This window comes from Lacerta agilis, chromosome 7 (assembly GCF_009819535.1).
Source record: "Lacerta agilis isolate rLacAgi1 chromosome 7, rLacAgi1.pri, whole genome shotgun sequence".
NCBI lineage: Eukaryota > Metazoa > Chordata > Lepidosauria > Squamata > Lacertidae > Lacerta > Lacerta agilis.
Genome location: NC_046318.1, coordinates 12,977,953 through 13,002,170, shown reverse-complemented (window position 1 = coordinate 13,002,170; position 24,218 = coordinate 12,977,953). Strand labels below are relative to the sequence as shown.

General features: G+C 41.8%; 1 protein-coding gene and 1 long non-coding RNA gene across 2 annotated transcripts in view; one reads left to right on the top strand and one right to left on the bottom strand.

Annotated features, from left to right (window-relative positions):
• Window positions 1-24,218, bottom strand: part of CTNND2 (catenin delta 2) — a 481,608-nt gene that overhangs the window by 26,930 nt on the left and 430,460 nt on the right. Inside the window, 3 exon segments of the mRNA XM_033154385.1 lie at window positions 13,269-13,353; window positions 14,331-14,502; window positions 14,505-14,540. Of these exon segments, the coding sequence (XP_033010276.1) occupies window positions 13,269-13,353; window positions 14,331-14,502; window positions 14,505-14,540 (293 nt within the window).
• LOC117049591 lies at window positions 1,691-24,218 on the top strand. The gene is made up of 4 exons (XR_004427008.1): window positions 1,691-1,796; window positions 3,935-4,131; window positions 18,880-18,973; window positions 24,081-24,218. It is a non-coding gene; the product is annotated as an uncharacterized LOC117049591 (long non-coding RNA).

Genomic DNA, 24,218 nt, shown 5'->3' with positions numbered 1-24,218 from the left:
TTCATGTTTTGAGGAAGGTATATGAGATTTCAGAGTAGGAGGGTTCACTGCAAATGTCAAAGGCTTTTTCTTGGATATACTGAAGGTTAAATGGCAAAAAGAGCATTTTTTGTGGGGGTTAAAAAAAAAATCTTAGATGTAGATGTACCTGATATATAACCACACCTAGTGACTGCTCCTTTCCTGGCTTTCTCTACATGGCACTGCAAAGATGAGAGATTGAAGCAATGAACATGCACAAGCAGGTCTAACCTAGATAATGCTAGTAGGTGGAGGAAATGCAATGAATAGCTTTAATCAAGGCAGAGAAATAAAACAAACAAGCATTGAAAAATGATGCAATTATACCTCATTTCCTCCTGCCAAAACACATGACCATACATCATCCCCTGCCACAGACCCACACAATCCAAGTTTGAACTAGAACTGTGAAGCTAAAGTGACTCCATCCAAGACTTCCGTTGTGTAGTACAATGCTTTAGTGTCTGTGGAAAACAGCCTGAATTCAAGTTATAATCATATGGATCTGGTATTTCTGTGCTTAATCTCATGGGCGACAGACCCAGAGAGGAGGAGGAAAGGCTGTAACTGAGCTTCCCGTAGATACAGGCAACAGCCTCAGTAAACTCAAGGTAGCCAGTCACCTCAATGGTAACCTCAGTAACTTCAATGATGGACTGTCCAGGATGTAACATAATGTGTTGACAGAGTACTGGAACTTCATAAACTTTCCTCTTCACAGGTAGTGTTCAAGATTTAGCGTTGCAGGTACTAATTCTAGATAGGTGTAAATATGAAATTATGGCTAGCCACAGCATTTGAGAGAGATCTTGGGGGAGATTTGAGAGGAGAAGAAGAAGAGGAGGAGGAGGAGGAGTTTGGATTTGATATCCCGCTTTATCACTACCCGGAGAAGTCTCAAAGTGGCTAACATTCTCCTTTCCCTTCCTCTCCCACAACAAACACTCTGTGAGGTGAGTGGGGCTGAGAGATTTCAAAGAAGTGTGACTAGCCCAAGGTCACCCAGCAGCTGCATGTGGAGGAGCGGAGATGCAAACCTGGTTCACCAGATTAAGAGTCTACCACTCTTAACCAGCGTTAAGAGAGGCAGTGTGCTGAGAGCAAATTGTACTTCCATCACTTTCTGGTCACCTTATGGTGCTATGATGCAACGTATTTTTACAGGCTCCAAAGGAATGAACTCTATCCCAAAAAACAACTTTCAGTTATCAGATCCTTAGGTGGTCCTGCGAAAGCCTGTATCACTTTGTTCTCCATTGATAAAATGGGAGTAGAAGGGAAATATCTTATAGAAGGACAAGAAAAAGATTATAATGAACCTTGCACAAGAAAAGCACTATGTAAGTACAATCTCTATGAGGAGCTTAGAACTATGAACAAGAGAGGAAATATAGACATTGGAGGAATGCAAAGACTGTCTTAATAATAATAAAGAGTGAACTTGTTCCAGTTCTTTTTCAAGGTTCCAAATGTAGGATTATGCTATGTATGGAAGCTATGAATATTAAGCATGGACTGAGGGCAACTTATCTGTTCACATATAGAGATGACCAGGGTTGGAGTAAAGATTGACCTTCTGTGAATAGAAGGGCTCTTTCCTCTTTCTAGGAACTTTGATCTAGCAGAGGCTCCAGCTGGAGGAAGAAGGTTTTTCACTGACTCCAACTTCCTCCTGCAACCCCTGTGTCATTTTCCACAGAGTAACTGAGGACACCTTGACCTTTCAAGTGTACACTTGGCATTCTGAGCAAGTAGTGGAAGGATTTCATTTAATGGTATAGCAACGGTCACAGATGCGACTAATAAAATTTAAATTCTGTTCTACATCAGAGGGAACAAAGCAGGGCTGTCAACTAGTTTTAGTTGATTAACCAATTAACTAAATTAAAGCTAGAGGGTGAGTTAATGCAAATTTAATAAGTGTGCATGTTATCCAATGGCACAGGTGCATATTTTGAGTATCTAGAGAACAAAGACCCACTTCTGTTACGTGTAAGATAGCCTTTGTTTATTAAACTTATTATCACTCATTGTTGGAAGGAAAGCCCTTTTTATTATTAATCTTGGTACACAGGAGAGAGAGAGAGAGAGTTTGTGCAGCCTACTCAGCTGTGTGCAAGTCCACCTCCCCACTGTTTAATTCAAGGGCACAAGTTTAATCTGTGATTAAAATTTTAGTTGATTCACCTCTGATTAAATGAACTAAAGCAGCAGCCATTAAAAACAGGATCACAAAAAAATCTTTTATATCTGTATTCAGGGAACAGCAGCCAGCTCCCCCTTCCCCCAAATTGTGAGCAAGAAAACCAATAAGCCATTATTCCCAGAGCTATTTCTTGAACAAGTGTGTAACTAGATTACACTGAATATGAAAGAACTGAAACTAGCAGCTTATCATTGACTCACTCAGATGGTTCTGGCAGAATTCATGTTCTCCAGCTACATGGACTGGTCACTTTGTTTAATTTCCCTTAAGAGCAGGAAATAACTAGGCATTATGCCTGGCTTTATTGTACCGTGGTAGGGGAATATCAGCAGAGGGAGCTGGAAATGATACCATGACAGCAATGCAACTTCGCGTCTCTGAGCTTAAGAGTACGACTTGAATGGCAATACAAGATATCTCCTCTGCTCCTACTGTGGGCACAGCCTTGTGCCAGCTAAGGAGCTCTGGCAGCAGTTCTGCTTTTGTACCTGGGGCTGGTTCACGGGTCCATTACATGCAAAACCTTTTACAAGGGTCAGGGCATAAGGGCATATTGAGGATTTGCTTATGTGATCCACTTAAGTGAGATAAAAAGGGGTGAGCACAAGCTAGCCCTCTGCTGTTCAGCTTTGGGAAATGGCCATAGCTGAGTGGCAGAGCCCTGGCATCTCCTGGCTTTCCAACTCCTGGGAAAGGCTCCTGGCTGAAACCTTGGAGAAGTACTGTGAGTCAGTGTACACCATACAAAATTCACCATTTGCCTAGAGGGGGAAGCATTGTGGTGCAAGATGCTATTTGCACTGTGAAACCTTTGGAATGGTTTGAGCTGGTGGGCTGTGAAGGAATCATAGTAATTTGAAGGGACTGCCTGAAAAACATTAGAAATCTTCTCCAAAGGCGTATCTCTGTACTTCTGAATGGACTAGAAAGTTAGAGCAGCCTTGACCTACACAAGCCCTTCAGACACCTCTGACTCTCTCTCTCTCTCTCTCTCTTGCCTGGAGCAAGTTTTGAGACTTAGTTAAATAACAAACTTCAAAAGGAAGGTTGTCAGTCAATTACTCAGACTAAGGTGCTGTGCTGTACAGAGAATTGTCTGTCTTTCTTTACAGAAAGATCAAAAGCTACACTACTGTCTGCAAAGATAGGGCCTTTTAATAACTAAAGCTGTGAAAAGCTCCCTGAAATTTGTTGTGGTCCTAAATCTGCATGTAAGCAGGCAGAATAAACTTGTGGCTTTCAGAAATGTATAGAAGCCACTGGAGATTATGCAAGTGAATTAGAAATTGTTCACTACATCTGGAGGTTTTTAAATAATACAATTTTTGGTAGTTTTTTTTTTTAAGCAGCCTTAAAACACACTCGCTTAGATTTACCTTATTTAAATGTTCATTCTGAAGATAATATGCTATGCTATGTTAAGATAAGAAAAAAAATAGACATAATTATTAGGCTTGAATTTTCCGGAGTTTGTTTGTGAAAGAGCCCTTGATTAGTGATTTTGCATTCAAAGCAGAAATAAACGTCTATGCATTCACTAGGTCAGATCACCCACTCCTTTATACTGTCATCATTTGTGTGTTGACTCACATTTGGGACAATCCATAAAACCTGTCCCCAGGAAAAGGACTTCAATGAGAACTGTATGCCAGTAGCCTTTTGTGGATTCTACCCATAATCACAATGAGAACCTGTTCTGTTTTTAAGGGCACCCATACTAAATTGGTATGTGAAAGCAAGACACAGGGCTAACTCACGACAGTATGTGCATCACTTCCCCATCACTCAGCACCTGATGACTCACAACTTAATGTGTGTCCCAACTCCATTGGAAAGCACTGTGTCACAGAGGGGGTATGAAAATCCTGCTTTGATGTTTCATCTATGATGGCTCAATGGCATATGTAAGTAAATGGCGCAATTATTAAGCAATGAAGCTGCCCATAGATAATGAAATTCACATGGTTTTTGATAAGTGACAATTCTAATTAAATGCCACCCTAGTGTGCTGGTCTTTACTATATATGCAGCTCCTTTCTCAACACTGCCGCAACCTAGTTAGGCAGCAGAACAATGTTGGGAATGTAGGTGGGACTCTGTAAGTTTGACTCTGTGGCATAAACAGCCCACTCTATTTGGGCCCCAAGTTTCCACTCTCAGTGAAACTAGAGCAGTCACCCTGCAGGTTGGCATAACTTTTTAATTCACCTGATGCAGGTGAAACCAGCTTTAGTCCAATAAACGGCATACAGATGACACAAAAGGAAGTCTCCAGTTTTGCGGTGTAAATCTTTTAAGTTGTGACAAATGTTTAAAAAGTGACAGTATAGTGTATCAGTTTTAAAGATTATTTTGTAGTGTTGTCATCCAGAATAAAAGATTCAAGGAGGCTGGCAGAAATATCATTTGGAAAGACAAATGAGTAATTGTGTATGTTGTGTTTAAACATTCAGATAGAAAATTTTAGAGAGATGATCAGACTAAATCAAAATCTAGTTAAATTGAAGTATTGGGATTTAGGCTAACATGGTCTGAGTGAATTGGATTTTCATAATGGAGACCCACAGAATATTTCCCTTATGTTATCCACTGTGGAACACCTTTTTTAAAAAAGGGATCCTAAGCAGTGGCCGAGTTGGAGCTTTTGAGTTTCAGTGGCACCCTGTGTGATCCCAAAATCCAGGCCCCCTCGCCCCTCACTCAAAGTCACTGTTGCAGTGCCCCCCCCCACAACGCCCTCTTGGCTTGGTGTCCAGTGTGGGCAAACCGGTTGCACTCCCCTAAATCCACCTCTGCTCCAAGAAAGCACCCTCTGCAAAAACTGAGGTTATCAATTTCTATATACACTTTTCAATTGTGCAATCATGCAGAGTTGGTATTTGTGTAGTCACGCACACTTGCTATTCTGAATATATTGGTTTCAATCAGTTATTTGTGATTTTCTGCCTACTGTGCTGTATGTTTAGAGACAAATCAGGGTCTGTTCTGCTTAATGTTGGTGTCACCGTTGCAGATTTACAAGAACAGGATGTTGAAGATGAAACCAGGCTAACTACATACTTCTCCCCTGCCGAGTTATGATACAAGATGATTAAAATTGCTGTATTACAATATAGCCCTAGCAAAGAAAATAATTAACTATCGTGAAATGACGATAGAAATATAGGGTTCATATCTCTAAAAAATTTAAAGGCGTATCAATACACAATGAATGCTCTTTTTACTGAAAACTATATATCTTTGTTGCAGCAGAAAAGTGTTCATAGTGCACTTATGGCATTGTTCCATTCTGAATACATTATGTACACTGTGATGTAGGCTTTACATCTGATAATTTAACACAAAACCACTGAGAGCTGTTCTCATTACAGCCAAATCAATGGAAGCTTTCTTTGGTGAGGGCTGAATGTGTCTCATAATGAATAAAATAAATCAGACTTGCAACTTATATTAAAAACAAAGTACTAATTAGCAGGACTAACTGGAAGCAAGAGAATTTAGTGGGGGTTTTTGGAGGAAACCCAGTGGTTTTACTTTTCTTTAATATTGTGTGTGTTGTTGTTTACAAAGGCCTATCTGCATTAAAAAGGTACCTGCAGCTTTTCTGTAAGATGCTAGGAGACTAACCAGGGACTCTGGGAGCAGGATCTGGCCTCTTATTCCTTGCAGTCCTACGGCAGCTCTCTGGCTGCTAGTTGGATCTTTGCTGCATTGTAAAATGTGTCCCTTCTGCCTGCACTGAAGCTAATAGCCAAAGTGGAGTACAGTGGTACCTCTAGATCAGTGTTTTTCAACCACTGTTCCGCGGCACACTAGTGTGCCGCGAGATGTTGCTTGGTGTGCCATGGGAAAATTACTTTATATATAGTCAATATAGGCACAGAGTTAATTTTTTTTAACATTTTCTAATGGTGGTGTGCCTCGTGATTTTTTTCATGAAACAAGTGTGCCTTTGCCCAAAAAAGGTTGAAAAACACTGCTCTAGATAAGAACAGTATCCATTCCGGAGCCCCATTCGCATCCTGAACAGTCCGCAACCCGCAGCACTGCTTCTGCACACGCGCAGGTCACAATTTGGTGCATGTGCGACCTGCCGAACCCGGAAGTAATCTGTTCCGTTACTTCCAGATTTGGTGCGTTCGTAACTCGTGCCGTTCGCAACCCGCAAAGAAGAAGAAGAAGAGGAGTTTGGATTTGATATCCCGCTTTATCACTACCCGAAGGAGTTTCAAAGCGGCTAACATTATCCTTTCCCTTCCTCCCCCACAACAAACACTCTGTGAGGTGAGTGGGGCTGAGAGACTTCAAAGAAGTGTGACTAGCCCAAGGTCACCCAGCAGCTGCATGTGGAGGAGCGGAGACGTGAACCCAGTTCACCAGATTACAAGTCTACCGCTCTTAACCACTACACTACACTGGCTCATAATAAGGGCTGACATTAGGTTTGACTCTTGGTTGAGCAACTCAAAGAGAGTAGCCATGGTCTACTTTTGAAACCTGGCCGCCTGTCTGACATTGAAGTGTTCCAGTGCCCAGCATGGACAATGATCAGGGATGACAGGGGGCTGCAGGTTCCTCAAAACTGACCAGGGTCTTCATATTTGTAAATATCTATGTACAAGTAAGTACCTTTCAGACTAGTCCTGATCACATGTTGCCCAGGGAAGAGTACCTGAGGTTACAGATACTACAGTTGTTGGCATCCTGTAGAGGGCCTTCTCTGTAGTGGCGCCTGCCCTGTGGAACACCTTCCCATCAGATGTCAAGGAAATAAACAACTATCTGACTTTTAGAAGACATCTGAAGGCAGCCCTGTTTAGGGAAGTTTTTAATGTTTGATGTTTTATTGTGTTTTTAATATTCTGTTGGGAGCCGCCCAGTGACTGGGGAGGCCAGGCCAGATGAGTGGGATATAAGTAATAAACAACAAACAACAACAACAAACAACAACAACAACCTGTCTGTCTTGAGAGACAAGGGAGTACACTTCCTGTTCTATTTGCCACATCACTGCTAATAGTGTATGTCCACTCACCTTTTTCGGTGGGGCAGTGTTGTGGCTGAGTATACAAGGGGCCTGCAGTGATTGGCATGGGGGGTGGGAAGTTTACACCCCCTCATGCCGTCCTGGCCGTGTGACTGGCACTGGGAGGGGCCACCCAGTGTGGCCCTGCTGGCCAATCAGCGTTGATAGTGGGCGTGGCCATGGAGATTTAACTGCACCACAGGTCAGGGGGCCTTCCTCTCTCACCCTTTCACTGGATCTCCCAACCCACCCCTCTCTTTTCACGCTTTGCTCTGACACAACCTTGCTATGGACAAACGTTGGCTGCCATATTGTTGAGGCCCGGGTAGAAATTTTTTCCACTCGGCAAATTGGTACCAGCCATTTGGTTTTCGCCTTACCTTTGTGAGGTTAGGCATTGGTAAGCCGTTGTTCATATGGAGGGGAGGTTGCAGCTTCTGCCTGCCTATTGTCTGGATGTGGGCTGGGGCCATGCCATGACCCCAATGGGGACCCCTCGGGGTGCCCCTAGTTGATGGTAAGTACTAGGGCTCACCCTATTGGTGGTTTAACCTTAGATGGACTCCCTGCAGACGGGCGGGAGTCAAGATATAGCCTGGCTTCACCCAATGCCTAAGCCAAACTGCTCACATCTGTAACCAATAAAATTGTTGCCTATTTGAGCTAATAAACCTAAATACTCATGTCGGTGTGTTTATTAACCACTGGGGAACTGCGGTTCATGGAGCCTTGGCACGCAAGTCACTATTTATAACTCTGCCCCATCTTTTAGTCTTTATTGTATGTCTCGAGGATCAAATTAGACAAGTAAACTTTCTACTCATACCATACTATCAAAAGGGGGGAAAATTCTAGTTCACAAAACAACATGCTTGACTAAAAGAAATTTCTCTGCTAACTAACAAAGCATTGAGTTATGAGGAAATTTCAGAAGACAAACATATACAACATAACATGGATGGATTTCTTAGAAAAGGATATATCCACCCTCTTTTTGTACTGTCCTTCCTTGCCTCACTGCCAGTAAACAATAGCATGAGAGTGGAAAATTCCACTGCCCACATGCATGAGGTGCAAAAAAAAATAATTGACCAGTGTTGCAAATGATGTTAAAAAATATTCTACACAATGCTTCTGCATTTGCACTCTGGTTCATACTAATATTTAAATAAACTCTTCAGTGCTCTTTCAGATGCAAATCTAGGTATGCATTCAACATCATTTAACGTTTTTAATTGTGTTATAATTTATGTTAGACACTATGTGAGGCATTGTTGGTGGCATTTAAATTTAGAATAATAAGTAAATAAAGAAGTACTGAAATTAAAAAAAAAAAAAATCACAATTCAAGACTGGTCAGCTGACAGCCAGAATACCTGGGTTGGGAATAGATTCTGGTTTCTTGATTCTGGGAGGAGGTGTTTGCTGAGCGTGCCATGACTCAGAATGATTGGTAGGTGAAAATCCTCTGTCCTCAGCCACTCTGAAGTCTGGGGCCACCCGCTGCCATAAATCAATCAGTCAATCAATCAATCATTTATTTCAATGAGATTTTTTTTTTTTTACAGTGATATAGAAATATGGGAATCTAGGCCACATTTTTTTTTTTTTTGCACAATTACAACAACTTTTAAATTACAGACAGAAATAGATCCCATTGCTGCAGATGCACTTCTATGGCAGAAAAAAATTCAGTGCAGCCTACTCTAAAACACTATATATTCCAAGGTGCCCAATCCAAACAAAATATGCCTAAGGAATATTAGTCTTTATCATAGGAATAAAATAGTTCTTTCCAGGTCTAAAATTGGATGGCTGCTGTCCTCTGTTCCTGGTCCACAAGAAACTATAGGCAAAGCTTTCTTCCCTTGTAGTTCTTCAATGAACATGACTACTATACCACAGAAGTAATGTATTAGCCAGACATCCATGGGTAATATTGTAAATGTGCCCACTGGTGAAGTACATAGGTGAAAGACTTCACACGCTATTGCTGCAAGTGTGATTTTAAAAACCTGTGGGGAAACAACTTTTTCAGTGGAAACCAGGTGAAGGCAAACCACGTTCTGGACGGTTCTGGAGTTAGTGACGGGCCTTGATTAGGATAAATAAACTTAAGACCAGTCCAGACTAGAGAGAGATGCTGTTGGTGAAGAAGGTAGTTGGTGGCTTATACTGTTCTAAACAAGTGGGCGCTGATGCTTGGATCAGCTAGAACAGTCTTGGGCTGCTGCTATACCCAGCTGTGCTCCGTTAAATCCCAAAAGGGAGTCAGTAGGAATGCTTTCCCCCCAACTTAGCCTGGAACGCTAGCCGTAGCTGCTCCTGGAGAATGATGGCCTTGCCACTAATGAAGACCATGGATGTCCAGCCTGAATTACTGCAAAATGTTCTACAGGACACAGCTTTTGAAGGTTGTTTGGAAACCTTGAACTGGTTCAAAATGGTGCCGCCCACCTACGGAGCTGGAAAGAACTGCAGCGTGTGGGGCAAACAAGGCCAAGCACAGTGGAGCCGGGGGGGGGGGCGGAGAGATGAGTAGAAAATTGTGCAGAGAATCAGAGCCAGGGTGAACAAAAAAGCATGAGCACCTTGAAATCATATGAATGTTTGGCAGGGTAATTTTTCAGTATTCCACAGCATCAAATGTGCTACTTTTGAAGTGAATGTTCAACTAGAAAATATTAAGTACATACCTTTTTTTTTTAAAAAAAGAAACTACTAAAACATCTCTTAACTTGGTCAGAGCTGATGACAATTAATGATATGCCCTACATGAATAAATGGTATTCAGCCAGCCTTACAGTCCAAATTATTTCCACTCCCCACAGAGGTATGCTAAGGGCTCTACCCTGCCCCAACCACCCTTCCACATATGAAGTTGCCAGGCATATCCCTTGAAAACAACCCCTGCTTCAGCCCTCACTCTGGGAGGGCAGGAATTTATTCATCCTTATTTAATGAACTATTAACAATATTGGGATCAACTTGAAAACAAAGGTAATATTCCAATACGAAGGGAACACACTCTGTTGCTTCCAGGAACAACTGATCTGCTGGGTTAAACTTGCAGAGCATTCCTGTCATGCCTACTCAGAAGGAAGTCCCACAGTATTCAATGGGGCTTACTCCCAGGTGGGTATAGGGACTGCAGCCTAAATTTGGAGCTATCCCCTGCTTCTTCCCCAGCACCCTTACAATTGAAGCAGTCCCATCCCTGAGCATGAAGGGGTCAGGCAAGGCTTACTGGGCATGGGCCGGATCACTCCCGCGGAGATCCTCCAGGGGCCGGACCAGCGCAGCCGAAAATCACGTTTGTGCATGTCTGTGCAGAAGTGATTATCGGCATCTGGACATGCGCAGAAGCGATTTCGGAGCCACGGAAGAGAGTCTCCACGCCATGCCGGTTTAGCGCAGTGCGCAGGGACTTGCCGAGTGGGGCGGCTTGGGGGGCTGGTTAACTGGGCTCCGTGGGCTGCTTCTGGCCCATGGGCCTTAAGGTTGCCGACCCCTGATTGAGGCCAGTAGTGGTCCACAAACCCATTACATTCTCAACCCTTTTTAAAAGTCACGACAATTCTGGCAGTGAATCTCTCACGGTAATTATGCGTTGTCTGAAGAAATAATTTATTGAGTTTACCCTAAACATACTACCTGTTTGTTCGATGCACCTGTGTTACAGCAAGAGCACTAATTTCCCCTCTCTTCATTCTCCCATAGCCATTATAATTTGAAAAGTCTCTATCATATTCTCTGAGTTAGAAATGTTACTTTTTCTTATAAGAATGCTTCACCCCGTGACTGTTAGTTGCCTTTTCCCACTTAGGTATGGTATCCTTTAAAAAAAAAAGATAGGAGGGACAATATATCCTTCTGCAATGAATGTATGCAGCAGCCCAAATGTGGTTTTATTTTCAACCCCCTTTCGTTTTAACTTCTGGCACTGCCTTCTCTCTTCCTGCTGCTGCTATAACGGAGTGAGTTTTCATTGAGGTTTCTACCATGACCCCAAAAACATGTGAAGCTGCAATGGTGTTAACAACCAAACCCGTAAATGTACCTTATTTGCACTTATTTACATGGAGTCTTGTCTGCAATTCTGCTGCTCATTTCCCTGGCTTGTATAAATAATTTTGGCCACTTGGGCTGCAATCCTATACCCACTTACATGGGAGTAATTCCCACTGAACTCAATGGAACTTACTTCTGAGCAGACAGGTATAGACTGTGCTATTAGCTGCTTTTAGAAAAGTTTTCTTTTGACTGGTTGACTGGTAGGATACTTGTGTTGTTGTTGTTTTTTAAAAAACTGGTATCATTGTGCCACTATTATTCCCCTTGCATCGTTTTTCATCTCTGGTAGTACTGGCCTCTTTGTTCCTAGCTTAATCCAATCTTGCCTTGGGAACGGAGGGCATCAGTAAACACAGAGGGTGAGCTTCCTCTCCAGTATATACATGTACACTGGATAAAATATTGTACTGATTATGCAAATCCAAGTTTACTAATGTGTTACTTTTGTGTTACAAGATTTTTTAAGGAAACTCATTGTTTGTTTATGCCCTTCTAATAGTGCGTATTAATGAAACCAGCCAATCTCGCATTACAGTTCAGCATCTTATAAATGTGCTAATATAGAATAGAAGCAAAGCCCATCTTCTCTTCAAGTGCAAAAGTTAATCCTTTCAAGCTGTGGATAATTGTTTTCAAAATCCCTTTGTTTACCAACACTACTAGCACAACACACATGTTATTAAAGAAAAGCATTACTTTCTTGTGCAGATTATTAGACAACTGCTTGGTCTTATTTAGAGTGGGAAGAATGCTTGGCCCCACTCACCTCTGGTGGACTTGGTAAGAAATGGAACTATTAAGAAAAAGCCCTGTAAACAATTCCTACCATTTGCTGAGCCAATCTGAGGCTCTAAAAACAGCCTGCTGGCAATACAGCGAGTGGAGACATTTTCATAGCTTCCCCCCCCCCCCGAAACAATAGGACAAACCTACAGGGGACCTTCCTCCACTTCTGAATGGTCTTAAAGAAATGCCTGTAGGCAAAATATGTAAAGGAACATAGCACTTAAAACTGTTAGAAGTTGCTAATGGATGCCTCCCCCAAAATGGCTTACTGCTGCTGCTCAGATTGGACTACGTGAAAAGCTAGACCTGTTGCTATTCACGTAGCATGTGCATTATGAATTTATTCCGAGCAATATATGAGTTCTAAGCCACTTAAGACAATAATATGTATTTGTCTCTCAGGAGTGGCCACATCTGGCCAACTCACTGGTTGTACAGACTGACAACAGAATTGTAGAGTTGGAAGGGACCCTGGGGGCGGGTCATCTACTCCAACCCCCTGCAATGTTGGGATCTTTTGCCCAACGCGGACCCACGACCTTCAGAGTCTCAAGCTCTACTGAGCTATCCACGGCTCGGTCCCTGACTGTATGATACTTATTTATTAAATGGGCCTGTGCACTAGGCAGGTACAGCAAAGGCTCTTTCCTCCTTGACCTCTCTTTTCTACAAGAGTGACAGTTCCGTGGTTACAACATTCCCGCAGTTATTATGAATCATAAGAGTGCAGGACCATAAGGGCAGCCTAACTCGATCAGAGCTAAAATCCCATCCGTAGTGGCCAATGTGATGCCTAGGGAATGCAATGGCACTCTCCACTCCAAAAATAGAGGCTGAACACAGCCATTGTGGCTAGCGAAATAAATGATTTAAAGATATACTGCTTCTCATATAACTGATGTTCAAATGTATCCGAGAACCAGTCTTCGGACCTTAGCAAAATATCCTTCCCCTACTGGAAATGCTTTGCCCCACATCCCCCAATGAAATTTGAAACGGTGCCTCCTGCATGATCAGTCACACACGGTGTGCCCAAGTAGGCAGAAACTTGTATTTACGCCAACATTTCCAATATTTGGTTCATTGCTGATTTTGCTCTAAAGCGCACCCCACACCCTAAGAGATACTAATTTTAAGAATTTAAATAAATCTTACCTTCTTGTAGAGACTTCTCAGGTCTCTGTACTGCCACATGCTATTTAAGACCTGAGATGCTGCCTTCACTACTTTTGGTGAGTGCCTATTGAAGGAAAAGGGAAGAGGAAACATACTTAGGAGTAACTGGAATCTCAAGGAAGAAGTTGATAATCGTAAATTCAGTCAGCACTTTATGAGAGGTATGGTAGACTTGGGTCTTTCAAATTTCATTTGAAATAACCTATGCTTTTTCGAAAATTCTTTCTAGTAGCACCTTAGAGACCAACTGAGTTTGTTCCTGGTATGAGCTTTCGTGTGCATGCACACTTCTTCAGATACCTCTGTGCCAGTTTTTTGTGAGATTTATGGACTTCCATTTCATGCAGCTCAATGTGGTGCCTTCCATAGTTCCAGTTACAGGTGGGTAGCCGTGTTGGTCTGCCATAGTCAAAACAAAATCGAAAATTCTTTCTAGTACACCTTAGAGACCAACTGAGTTTGTTCCTGGTATGAAGAAGTGTGCATGCACACGAAAGCTCATACCAGGAACAAACTCAGTTGGTCTCTAAGGTGCTACTGGAAAGAATTTTTGATTTTGTTTTGACTATGGCAGACCAACACGGCTACCCACCTGTAACTATGCTTTTTCATTACTGGGATTTGTGCCTGACTCCAGTACCCAGCATACTCCCCCCCCCCCCGCCTTTTCTCTTTATAATCTTTGGTGGGAATGCGCTCTTGAGGAAAAAAACAAAAAAAGCAACTGCAATTAACTGAGAATGTACTTTCTAAACAATAAATTTGTTCCTATACTAGCAGTTATAATCAGTTCATGTAATACTAGCGAGTGCAGATATAGGCTAAACTATAAGCTACTCTTGATAAATAACATGCCTCAGATGACAATAGTCAGCTGCTTTGATGTGAAATTATCCACTTACTACCCCCACCCCCCGCTTTCCTCATCAACTGTCAAGCTTACTAACACTTGAAAAACGACAGCTCTCCAGAAAATCATTAGTGCAGACAAGCACTAATTAAATTATAGCTAATAGGCACGAGATGATTTGCAAAACGTACTTGTCTCCTTTACTCTTGGAAATGCCAACAAGCTTCTCGATTCCTCCTGCGTCCCGTAAGGCCTTGGCATTCTCCATGTTTTTTGTGATGACTTCATGCAAGGTGCAACAAATAGCAGTGACAGTATCATCGGACATGGCCTTGCTTCCTGAACTGTTGCTGTTGTTACCCCTGGAAGCCGGTGAACCAGATCCCGCATAGCATACTTGCCTTTTGGAAAGAAATAAAATGGAGGGAGGAGTCACATATTGGAAGCAAAGAAAGGAGGGCGAATAGAAAAGAAAATCTGCAGTACAGTGTAAGGGTTAATAATTCCATGACTTCTCCTGAGCTACGTGCTTTGCCTTGCAAGCTAGCATGAGTTCAGGTGACTGGTCCCCCCCCCCCGTATCTATATTATCAACTGTTAGCAACCATATTTTAGCCTATGCTCATGAATCCTGCAAATCCCATTCACGCACAGTATATTGTCTATACAGTGGTACCTCGAGTTACAAACGTCTCAGGTTACAAACTCCGCTAACCTGGAAGAGTTACCTTGAGTTGAGAACTTTGCCCCAGGATGAGAACGGAAATCGTGTGCCGGCGGCGCAGTGGCAGCAAGAGGCCCCCATTAGCAAAAGAACGCCTCTAGTTAAGGACAGTTTCAGGTTAAGAATGGACATCCGGAACGAATTAAGTTTGTAACTAGAGGTACCACTGTATATAATGGATGGAGGAGGGCTAGCCCCCTACGGATGAGGCTACATGAGCCATTTTATGCTGGAGTCACACACAAGATCTCATCAAAGTGTTAAAAACAAACACAAAATTTAAAACCCCCCACAAAGTAATAGTTGGGTGAGAGAGAGGGACAACATAGGTCACATGATAGACAATATCCTCATAACTATATCTCACACATCACAAAGCGATGAATATGCCATCTGTGGAAATAATTGCTTTCCCCCAGTTATGAAATACAGATTATCTAGGGTTGGGAAAATGAAATATTTATTTTACTTCAAATATTTATAAGCCACAGATTCCTATCGCAAGCATCAGAAACAGCGGCATACCAATTTATCCCTGCAGCAGAAGTACACCTTTGAAAGAATACATCTGAAGTGCATGAAACAGACTCTGACTCATAATAAACCGAACAATATTACCAAAAACAGATAATCCATTAAACCCCCAATACCTGCTAATCCCCAGTTTCAAGAAATGCCCCCTACAGTATTCACACATTTACTACAATTATATACTACCTTTCTGCCAATATAGTCCTGTTGCCTTACAATTTGAAGTGCTAAATCAAAAAAATATACATATATATATATATATATTATATATATATATATATATATATATATATATATATTATATATATATATAAAACACACCAAAGGCAAAACAATAACAAAAGGAATTATTGAAGCGACTTTCCAGGGGCTGATGGTTTAACCTGGGTTTATCCAATATTGCTGTCCCTTTAGGATATGCAATCTGTAGCCCCTAGAAAAGTAATAATGGATTCCACAGCTGGTAGCTCTCAGTACCACTATCCTAGCCCTTTTTAGTGGTAAAAAAATACATTTCAAAAGCTATGGCTTGATCCAGCTCTGGCTATTCACAATCGGTCTTATGCAACAATGAGCAAACTCAGATGGAGATGCACATCCATTTTAAATATTTATCCCAATAGTTCAATTGGTCTTGAATTATAATTGCAAGGCAGATGTCTGTCTTTATCCTCATCTGCAGTACAAGTGGGAGTCTGCTTCTGCATATGGGTCTCCCTTGCTGGACTGGGGTAGATATGGAAAAGAAGCACAATTAATTTAGCATGTGGGAGATTCCAAACATGTTTTCCTTTGGCTAATGCAGAGCTTTCCAAACTGTGTGTCGTGTCGTGACACGTTAGTGTGTCGGCCGCAGTGTGTAGGTGTGTCATGCGAACACTTCCCCGAAGGACTGAAGGGCTGAGGGGTGAGAGAAACCTACCTTAGGAGGAAAGCTGGTTTTAGCAGGGACATAGCACACAGAACTTGTGTGTGGTTCTGTCCACTGGAGATATTGTAATCTCAGTCCTCAGGAGAAGAGAAGACTCCCTGGAAAAGATCCTGATGTTGGGAAATATTGAGGGCACAAGAAGAAGGGGATGACAGAGGACGAGATGGTTGGACAGTGTTCTCGAAACTACCAAAATGAGTTTGACCAAACTGCGGGAGGAAGGGGAAGACAGGGGTGCCTGACATGCTCTGGTCCATGGGGTCACGAAGAGTTGGACATGACTAAATGACTAAACAACTAAACAACAACAACAAAATTTCAGTCCTGAGTGCTGAGCTCACCAGGAACCTGTGAAGATATAAGAGACTTCTTGCCATTTTGGGGGTCCTGGGTAACAAGGTTTAGGGAAGCTCAAAACTGCTTTAAGCAATGACGAAGGAATAGATTTCCTTAAGTTTGTGAAACTGCAGTAGAGTTACACTGGAGAAATTACGTAAGCTAACACATGGCCTCTATTCAGTAAGGGGAATTGGGATTAAAAATGGCCACTGCAGAAGAGGGTCGCATTGCATCCTGGATGTAAGGATCACAACAGTGGAACCTTGCACCAAGCAAGCAGTCTGCATTATCAGCTCTGACAACCTGTGGCTGGATGATGACATGACTGGGAGGGAGGGTACTCAGACATCGCCTTCATCATTCTTTCCCCCGATTGGCCGTATTTTTTCATCAAGAGCTGACAGCACTGTTTATTTTTGGCTGGGCATGGATGGGTATTGAGCACTGCATGAATCAAAGCCATAGTTAATTTTAAGGTAAATATTCCTTTCCTCTGCAAACAAATGCATACAAATATTCCTTTCCTCTGCAAACAAATGCATACTTTCAGCAATTTAGGGCCCGATGACTCAACACATTCCAGAAGGATTTGTTTAAATATAAGTCTGGGTGACATTCAGGAAAGCTCCTTTATCTGCATAGGTTTAATGGAAAAAAGCAAGGAGGAATTAGAAATATAACCCCAGGGTAGCATTTACAGGACAGAATGCAGTTGGAGAGATGGGGATTTCTGATGTTAGAAAATGAAGTTATCCAACACTACCATTATTTCACTGTATATTTGGGGGGGGGGCAGCATCAGCCTTGTATTGTCCATCAGTTCTTGTTTCTTAAGTCACTAAAATCTGTTGCACTTTGTAGGAAAAGGTGAACAAAAAGTAATTGCATGTATGGATTAGAATCTGCAGTACATTTTCCAGGACGCCATCTCTCCCACAGCTATCAAGTTCTGCTACCCACTCACCCAGATTATAACTGAAGGTGACACTGACTTACAGCTGCCTTTCGGAGAAGAATACTAGAGAAAAGTTATATTTCCTGTTAAAGGGGGGGGGGGAACAAGTTGGCAGTTTTTACAAATTATGGTCCAACTAGAAAATAAGTGACCTTTAGAATATAAGTGTCTGCTGGATCAGGCCAATGGCCCATCGAGTCCAGCATTCTGATCTCACACTACCATCCAGCCAGATGCCAATGGGAAGCCCCAGAGCAGCAACTGGGCACAGTGGCACTCTCACCCCTGGTGATTCACAGGAGCTGGCATTCAGAGGCATATAGCTTCATACAGGGGAGGTAGAACCCACCCATCCTAGTTAGTAGGCATTGATGGCATCATCCTTCATGAATATGTCTAAATCCTCTTTTTAAAGCTACCCAAGGTGGTGGTCATCACTGCCTCCTGAGGTAGCCCATTCCATAGTTTGACTATTTGCTTCATGAAGAAGTACTTTTCTATTATCTGTCCTGAATCTTCCAACATTAAGCTTCATCAGATGACCTTAAATTCTAGTGCTATGCGAGAGGAAGGGGGGGGGAGGGAGAAGGAAGTAGGAAAGTATCACTGTCAGTGTTGGTCAACTGTTAAGATTGTGTGGGTCAATTATTTGTATTTGTGTGTGTGTGAATGGTATGTGAATAATGTGTTATCTGAGCATTGCATGCAAGGGGAAATAGATAATGAATGAATCAATGAATCGGAAATATGTGAAAGGGCCATAGATACAGAGAAGCTATTACACATACCAAAAAACAAAACCCTGTGCTTTTACAAGGCTCTCCGTTTGCCTTATCAAAGTACTTACTAGTGTTCTCATAGCTAAGTTGGCTACAATACTAGTAGCATAAATTCTGCAGTATAATTATTTTTCTAAAACCTAGCATCATCTTGCTGGTTGACCTTGCTTGTGTCTTATTTTAGTTCCTTATTCTAGTTCAAAATAATAACAACATTTCAGAGCCTGATTGAATGTACAGTATTTTAAATGGCTTTTGCTTTTAATTATTGGTATGGTCATAATGTAGGAAAGCCACACCCCCCCCAAAAAAATGGTTCTTGATCAGAAAACATTTAATTTCAACTGAAATGGCAGTGTACACAGTACACTGTAATTTCCAACAAGCTTCTTTGTTCTATATTGGCTGGTTAAAAGCCCACAAAAAACACAGTGCAGAAGGCCTTTATTATCTCTCCCAATACATCTCTCTCTCTTTCTAGATACAATCTGTATTATGGTAACAAATTGAGGCTATGAAGAAAGATCACAGACCCATTTCGGCTCTGCAGATGTGTCAACAGGTGGGAAGAAAAGGTATCGCAAAATCATTATGTTCGTATCACAGTCAGTGACCTCCAGACACTAATTATCTAGCTAGTGTTGAATGTTTTGTGTGGATCAGGGTATACAGGTGATTCCTGATGTGCATTTGAAATACAATAATGCATAAGTTCTAAAGAAACGTGCAAGCAGCTCTTCTGCTATATATGAGGCAACCAGGGAGAAATCACAAAGTTGGCTAAGGTTCTAGGTAAGAGGACAGAGGCTGGGAAAGGTGGGGAGAGTGCAGAAATAATGTTGTAGAAAAAGTGAAGGGGATTCATAAATGGACTCAAAGAGCAACTAAGTGGTTTTACTCTTAAAATTTAGACACAGCTCTAATGGATTATCTTTGGCTTCAACTTGCTATTCTGGTAGATGTAGGATTGATGTGGCTCTTTTTTCTTCACTGAATAAATGCAGGTGATATTGCAATATAGAAACATTACTGACATTCTATTTGTATGGACTTCTGTGAACCTTTTCTTCTCAATCTGTCGCATTTTCCAATAATCTCAACAGAGAATCAATTTAAAAACAAATAACTGGTTGAATGCTACAAGAGCTGATAGCAATATGATTAGGTAAAATTCCCCCAAGTTTAATGACTTACTATGTTGATCTAGCTTGTCTTGTCATATCCTGACCTTGACACGAGTCCCATGAAAAAGAAAAGCAGGCTGGTAGCTTCAGCACAATGGAAAGCTCTAAGCGAACAACTTGATCTGACAAAGATTGGGGCTGGATTGAAGTCTTTTAACTGGATGGAAGATCTGTACATTTCCTTTCCATCAAAGATTGCTTCCTTGAAAGAAACACCTTTCAAATTGAATTGCACTTAATTTCCATGCAAGTTAGCTAAGGATTGTGGTCCTTAGACCTACTTGGTGACAAAATACCTTCAGTAAATCTGTCTGGTGAAAATCAAAGAGAGTTTTAAAAAATGTGTCAATGGCCACTGGATGATTTCACAAGCATCATTGAGCATCACATTCCACTGACCAACTTCCAGCATTTTATCAAAAAAAAATGCATTCCCTGAAGTACAGGGAGAAGCTTCAATCTACAGCAGCTTCTGTAGAAATGCCACTGAGAGCCTATTATCTCATGAACTTCTCAGCGCCAGGCAGCTGCAGATTTAAATCAATCCATGCCTATTTTTGGCCATGGTGTGATGCGATGAGCTAGTTGAGGGCATGCTGATGCCACATGCAGTACTCTCTGTGGGCTTTTTGCATGGCACTACTAATTCTCCAGAAACTACTCTTGCAGTAGCATGGAAAAAGCCAACTGGCTTTGAGTTCTGCACATGGCACCGCAACAGCTGCAGCTGGTAATCGGCACAAACTAAATGAAAATATATATTGTCACATGCTGGGAAGGCCATGAGAGGAAGCCTTGCGTCTGGAACATCCACAGACTGATTAAACAGAGCTGAAAAGCTTCAATCTCTGCAGTATTATCTCAGAAGTGGGTAAAAATTACAAGTGTTTGCCAATACATGGGCTATTTAGCAGCAGGCAGAACATGGGACAGTAATGTGTCCTCCTTAAACCAAAGCGAGTGGTTGGTGGTCTTATGGCCTTTTCTGATGATGGGGATTCTGAAGAAGCAGGGGATATCAAGAACCACTTCAGAAATGAAATCATCTTCCTTTCCTGAGGCAGACTGATCTGAGCCCTGGGTCATGACACAACCCTAATGTTATGGAAGAGATGAAAAGCTTCCTGCTATTTAAAAACATATGTTTTGACATGTACAAATTCCCAATTCACAGAGGAGGGAACATGAAAAAGCTTGTAATAAGATAAGATGAAAATGTTTGCTTATAAAAGCAAATCTCAGTGCAGAAATAACTTTTTAAGCCAAGCCTCTGAAGACTTGGGGAGGAAAGGTGGGAGCAGGTTACAAGTTAAGGCCATGGTATAGTGATCACACATTTCTTAATTTGCTTCCATGGAAATTATGCGTGGGACCATTAGCATGATTAATTTGTCTTTGGTGGAAAACAACTGTGCACAGAGACCACGTTGCAGTTTTATGCTGCTTGGCTGCCTTGCATAAATTAAAATCAAAACCATTTAGGGCTTGATACAGTCCTAGTACGGGTGGTGTGCTCCTGGAGGAGTTCCTTGGGACGCAATAATTTTTTTTCTTTCCTCAGCCCTCTGCTGCTGGATTGCATGCTGAATGCACAGACAATGGAAGGAATGGGACCCCCTCCATCCCTGCACCATTTAAATTAAAGATTTCATTTAGGTAATCTCCCTAGTATACAGAAAGTGCAACTAAAGCTATTCAATGGGTTGGAGTAACTTCCTTGTGAGGCAGGGCTTTTAATTTTTCTTGAAGGGCTATAATGATAGGGTTATAAAATTATGAATCATTTGAGAATGTCAGCAGGTTCAGAAAAACAAAACAAAACAAAAGGAAGGCCTGCATAAAAATGTAACTAAGGGCTCACCCAGACTTCCAAAATAATCCACTCTTTACAGCTGAATTGGAGAAAATAGCAACCTGCCATTTCAGGAAAACCTGAATTGCTGTTTGTTCCGAATCAGTGTTAAAGAGTGGGGTTTCCTGGGGAGAGCAGCGGGGCAAACAAAGAAAGCGCTCAGGCGCAGAACTTTAAAGTGCAGAGCTGCGCCTAGAAAGCACAGGGCAAAAGTTAAGTATGGATACGCCATGATGTTATAGAATTCAGCATGGCCACTAGATTTAGATATCCTTAAAAAACAAATCCCACAGGGTTCCTAAGTGGGCACATCTAAAATATATTTGGGAACTCCTTACTGATAGTATTTGGACAGTACCGGTAATTACTTATGACTTGGTATTAAATAAATGTTATAATAAAATAAGGCACGGGGAACAGGAAATGCCTAATTGTAATGTGGAGCAGATCAAAAACTAAGCTAATCTCCCATTCTTAATCAATTTTCTCCCTCTCATTTGAAGTGTGAACTCAAGGTGCAGTTCTTTCTTTCTCTCTCTCCCTGTAATCATTTTTCCTTTGCCTTTGAAGTTTTTGGAAGCTAAGGGCAGCTTATCAGAGAAGTCCTGGTGAATGTGAGATGCTTAGACTGGGGGTGGATGCGGGGAGTGAATAAGGGGAATTTCAATATCCCTAGGAAGAGGCTGAGCTCTTTAGTAAAAAGAAAAAAGAAAAAGCAAAGCAAATACCTATTCAGTCCCACAGCAACAGAAAGCATTTCACTACAGTGGATAAAGTACTGAAATCCATCCTTAGAATCATCATCTCAAACGGCTTTGCTTAAGATGTGCTTTGTACTTCGGATTCTTAGTGACTCACAAGAGAGACCGAGATATCCCACCCACTCCTCCTGCACCCCTTGGAACTCAGTGTAACATACGATAATAGCTTTAACACCAGGAGACTTAATACCTATAGAGAGTTTATGCGCTGGCTCAACAACACATTTTATCTTATTGTACTCCTAAGACGGTGCGTTTAGAATCGCAGGTCACTTGAAGCAGCTTTTCTTGACTATTGGTGCTTATATTTATGTTTGCCATAAAGGGTTCTCTAGGCTTTAGATGCAATGATGTAAGTTGAAACGTCATTATTTGCCCAAGGAATTTCGCTTGGCTATACAGCGAAGAAGGTATTTGAATGTGGAACTCCTGTGTCCCAACACACACAAATGCGCATTAAGAGGACAGACTCTTGAGCTCGCTTTCTCACGTACATGTAGCAATAGCATACCAGTGAACTACATAGTCACTGGCTGGATGTTCTGCTGCTGTTATTGCTGCTCCCCCTCTTCCTCCTCCTCTTGGGGAATAAAGAGACTGAGACAAGGAGGAGCATCCGCTGCTTCCATCTCAGGAAGTTGTGTGTGAGGCGCTTTCTTTCCTGGAAGCAGTGGTGCAAAGTGATATTAGGAAAGGAAGAAAGGGGCAGTGGCAGTTCGCCCCAGTAAGGGTGGTGGGCCTGTTTGGATTGGTCCAACCTCGGAAACCGATGGAACCGGATGTGTTGCTGAATGCTCTGGGGGTCTCGCTATGGAATGACATGATCACTCCTGATCATCTTCTCTGGTGTTTTGGAACTGAATCAGCTCCTTTGTACTCTGCGGAGCACTGGAGGAAATCATTCAGTGATGTGATTCCCCACCTTTTGTCACAAAATGAGTTGTATGTGTATACGTATATTAAGGCTGAATGTGTGAATTGCTTCTACTGAAAAGCACTATGTTTCGAACAAAGTGAGGCACTATGAAAGTTCTCTGTATGGTGATTGACCTGTGGTGTCTTTTCATGGATAGGTGAGTCTCCACTTGAGGCTGCAAGTCACTGAGTGATAAAGGGATGATTGACACATAAACAATCAGGTTTCACATCTTAAAAATGTGAGCAGGGGAAAGGAGCATTTGAAGCAACTCTGAAAAGCCTTCTGTGAGCTCCTTTACTCTTTAATATTATTTTCCATTTCTAAACTGTAGCCAACATGACTGAAGATGATACACCAATGGCCCTCTGAATATATATTTATCCACTGGAGAATTAAAACCAGTCAACTGGCAGTCAAGGCAGCCTTTCATGCCATAAATGTGAGGACAGAGAAACCACCTTTAAAGAACGAGTGGAACTTTTGCTCCAAGAAAACACTGCGTTTTGCTGTGGTGGCCAGCAAAGAATGCTTTGAAGCAACCAACTCAAATGATAAAGTTTAGAAAATGGATATGGGCCCAATGAAAAGTGACTAGAATAAGCATTTTGTATGGCGTGGTTAAAAATAATAATCTCATGTCTCATGTTGAATCAGTTGACTACTGGCTAGGTGGTGAGAGACTTCTCAATGAAATAAAAATGGCTTTTGGACACAAATGTCATTTTGCCTGCCCTGCTACACCTCAAGTATTTATCAGTCTTTCCCCTGCAGTACATAGCTGGCAGAGGCTGTGACATTCAGCATTGCCTGGTTTTCTTCCACATTACATACTGTGGACAGTACCTAGGATATGATTTGTGCTCCACCTGCACAACCATTTTATCTTGAGCCACACTGCATGAATAAAACCCAAACTGCTGCATGTGGTACCTCCTGACAGAGCTAGCATTTGTTTTTGTTTTTCAGACTGTATCTCTTGAATTCTTTGCAGTCCCTTCTCAACTATTGTGAACAGCAGGTGAGCATAACTCAATGGCTTGTGTAGCGCACACACTCACCAAACAAAGCAACAATATGAAAAATTTCAAAGTGAAGTGAACATAG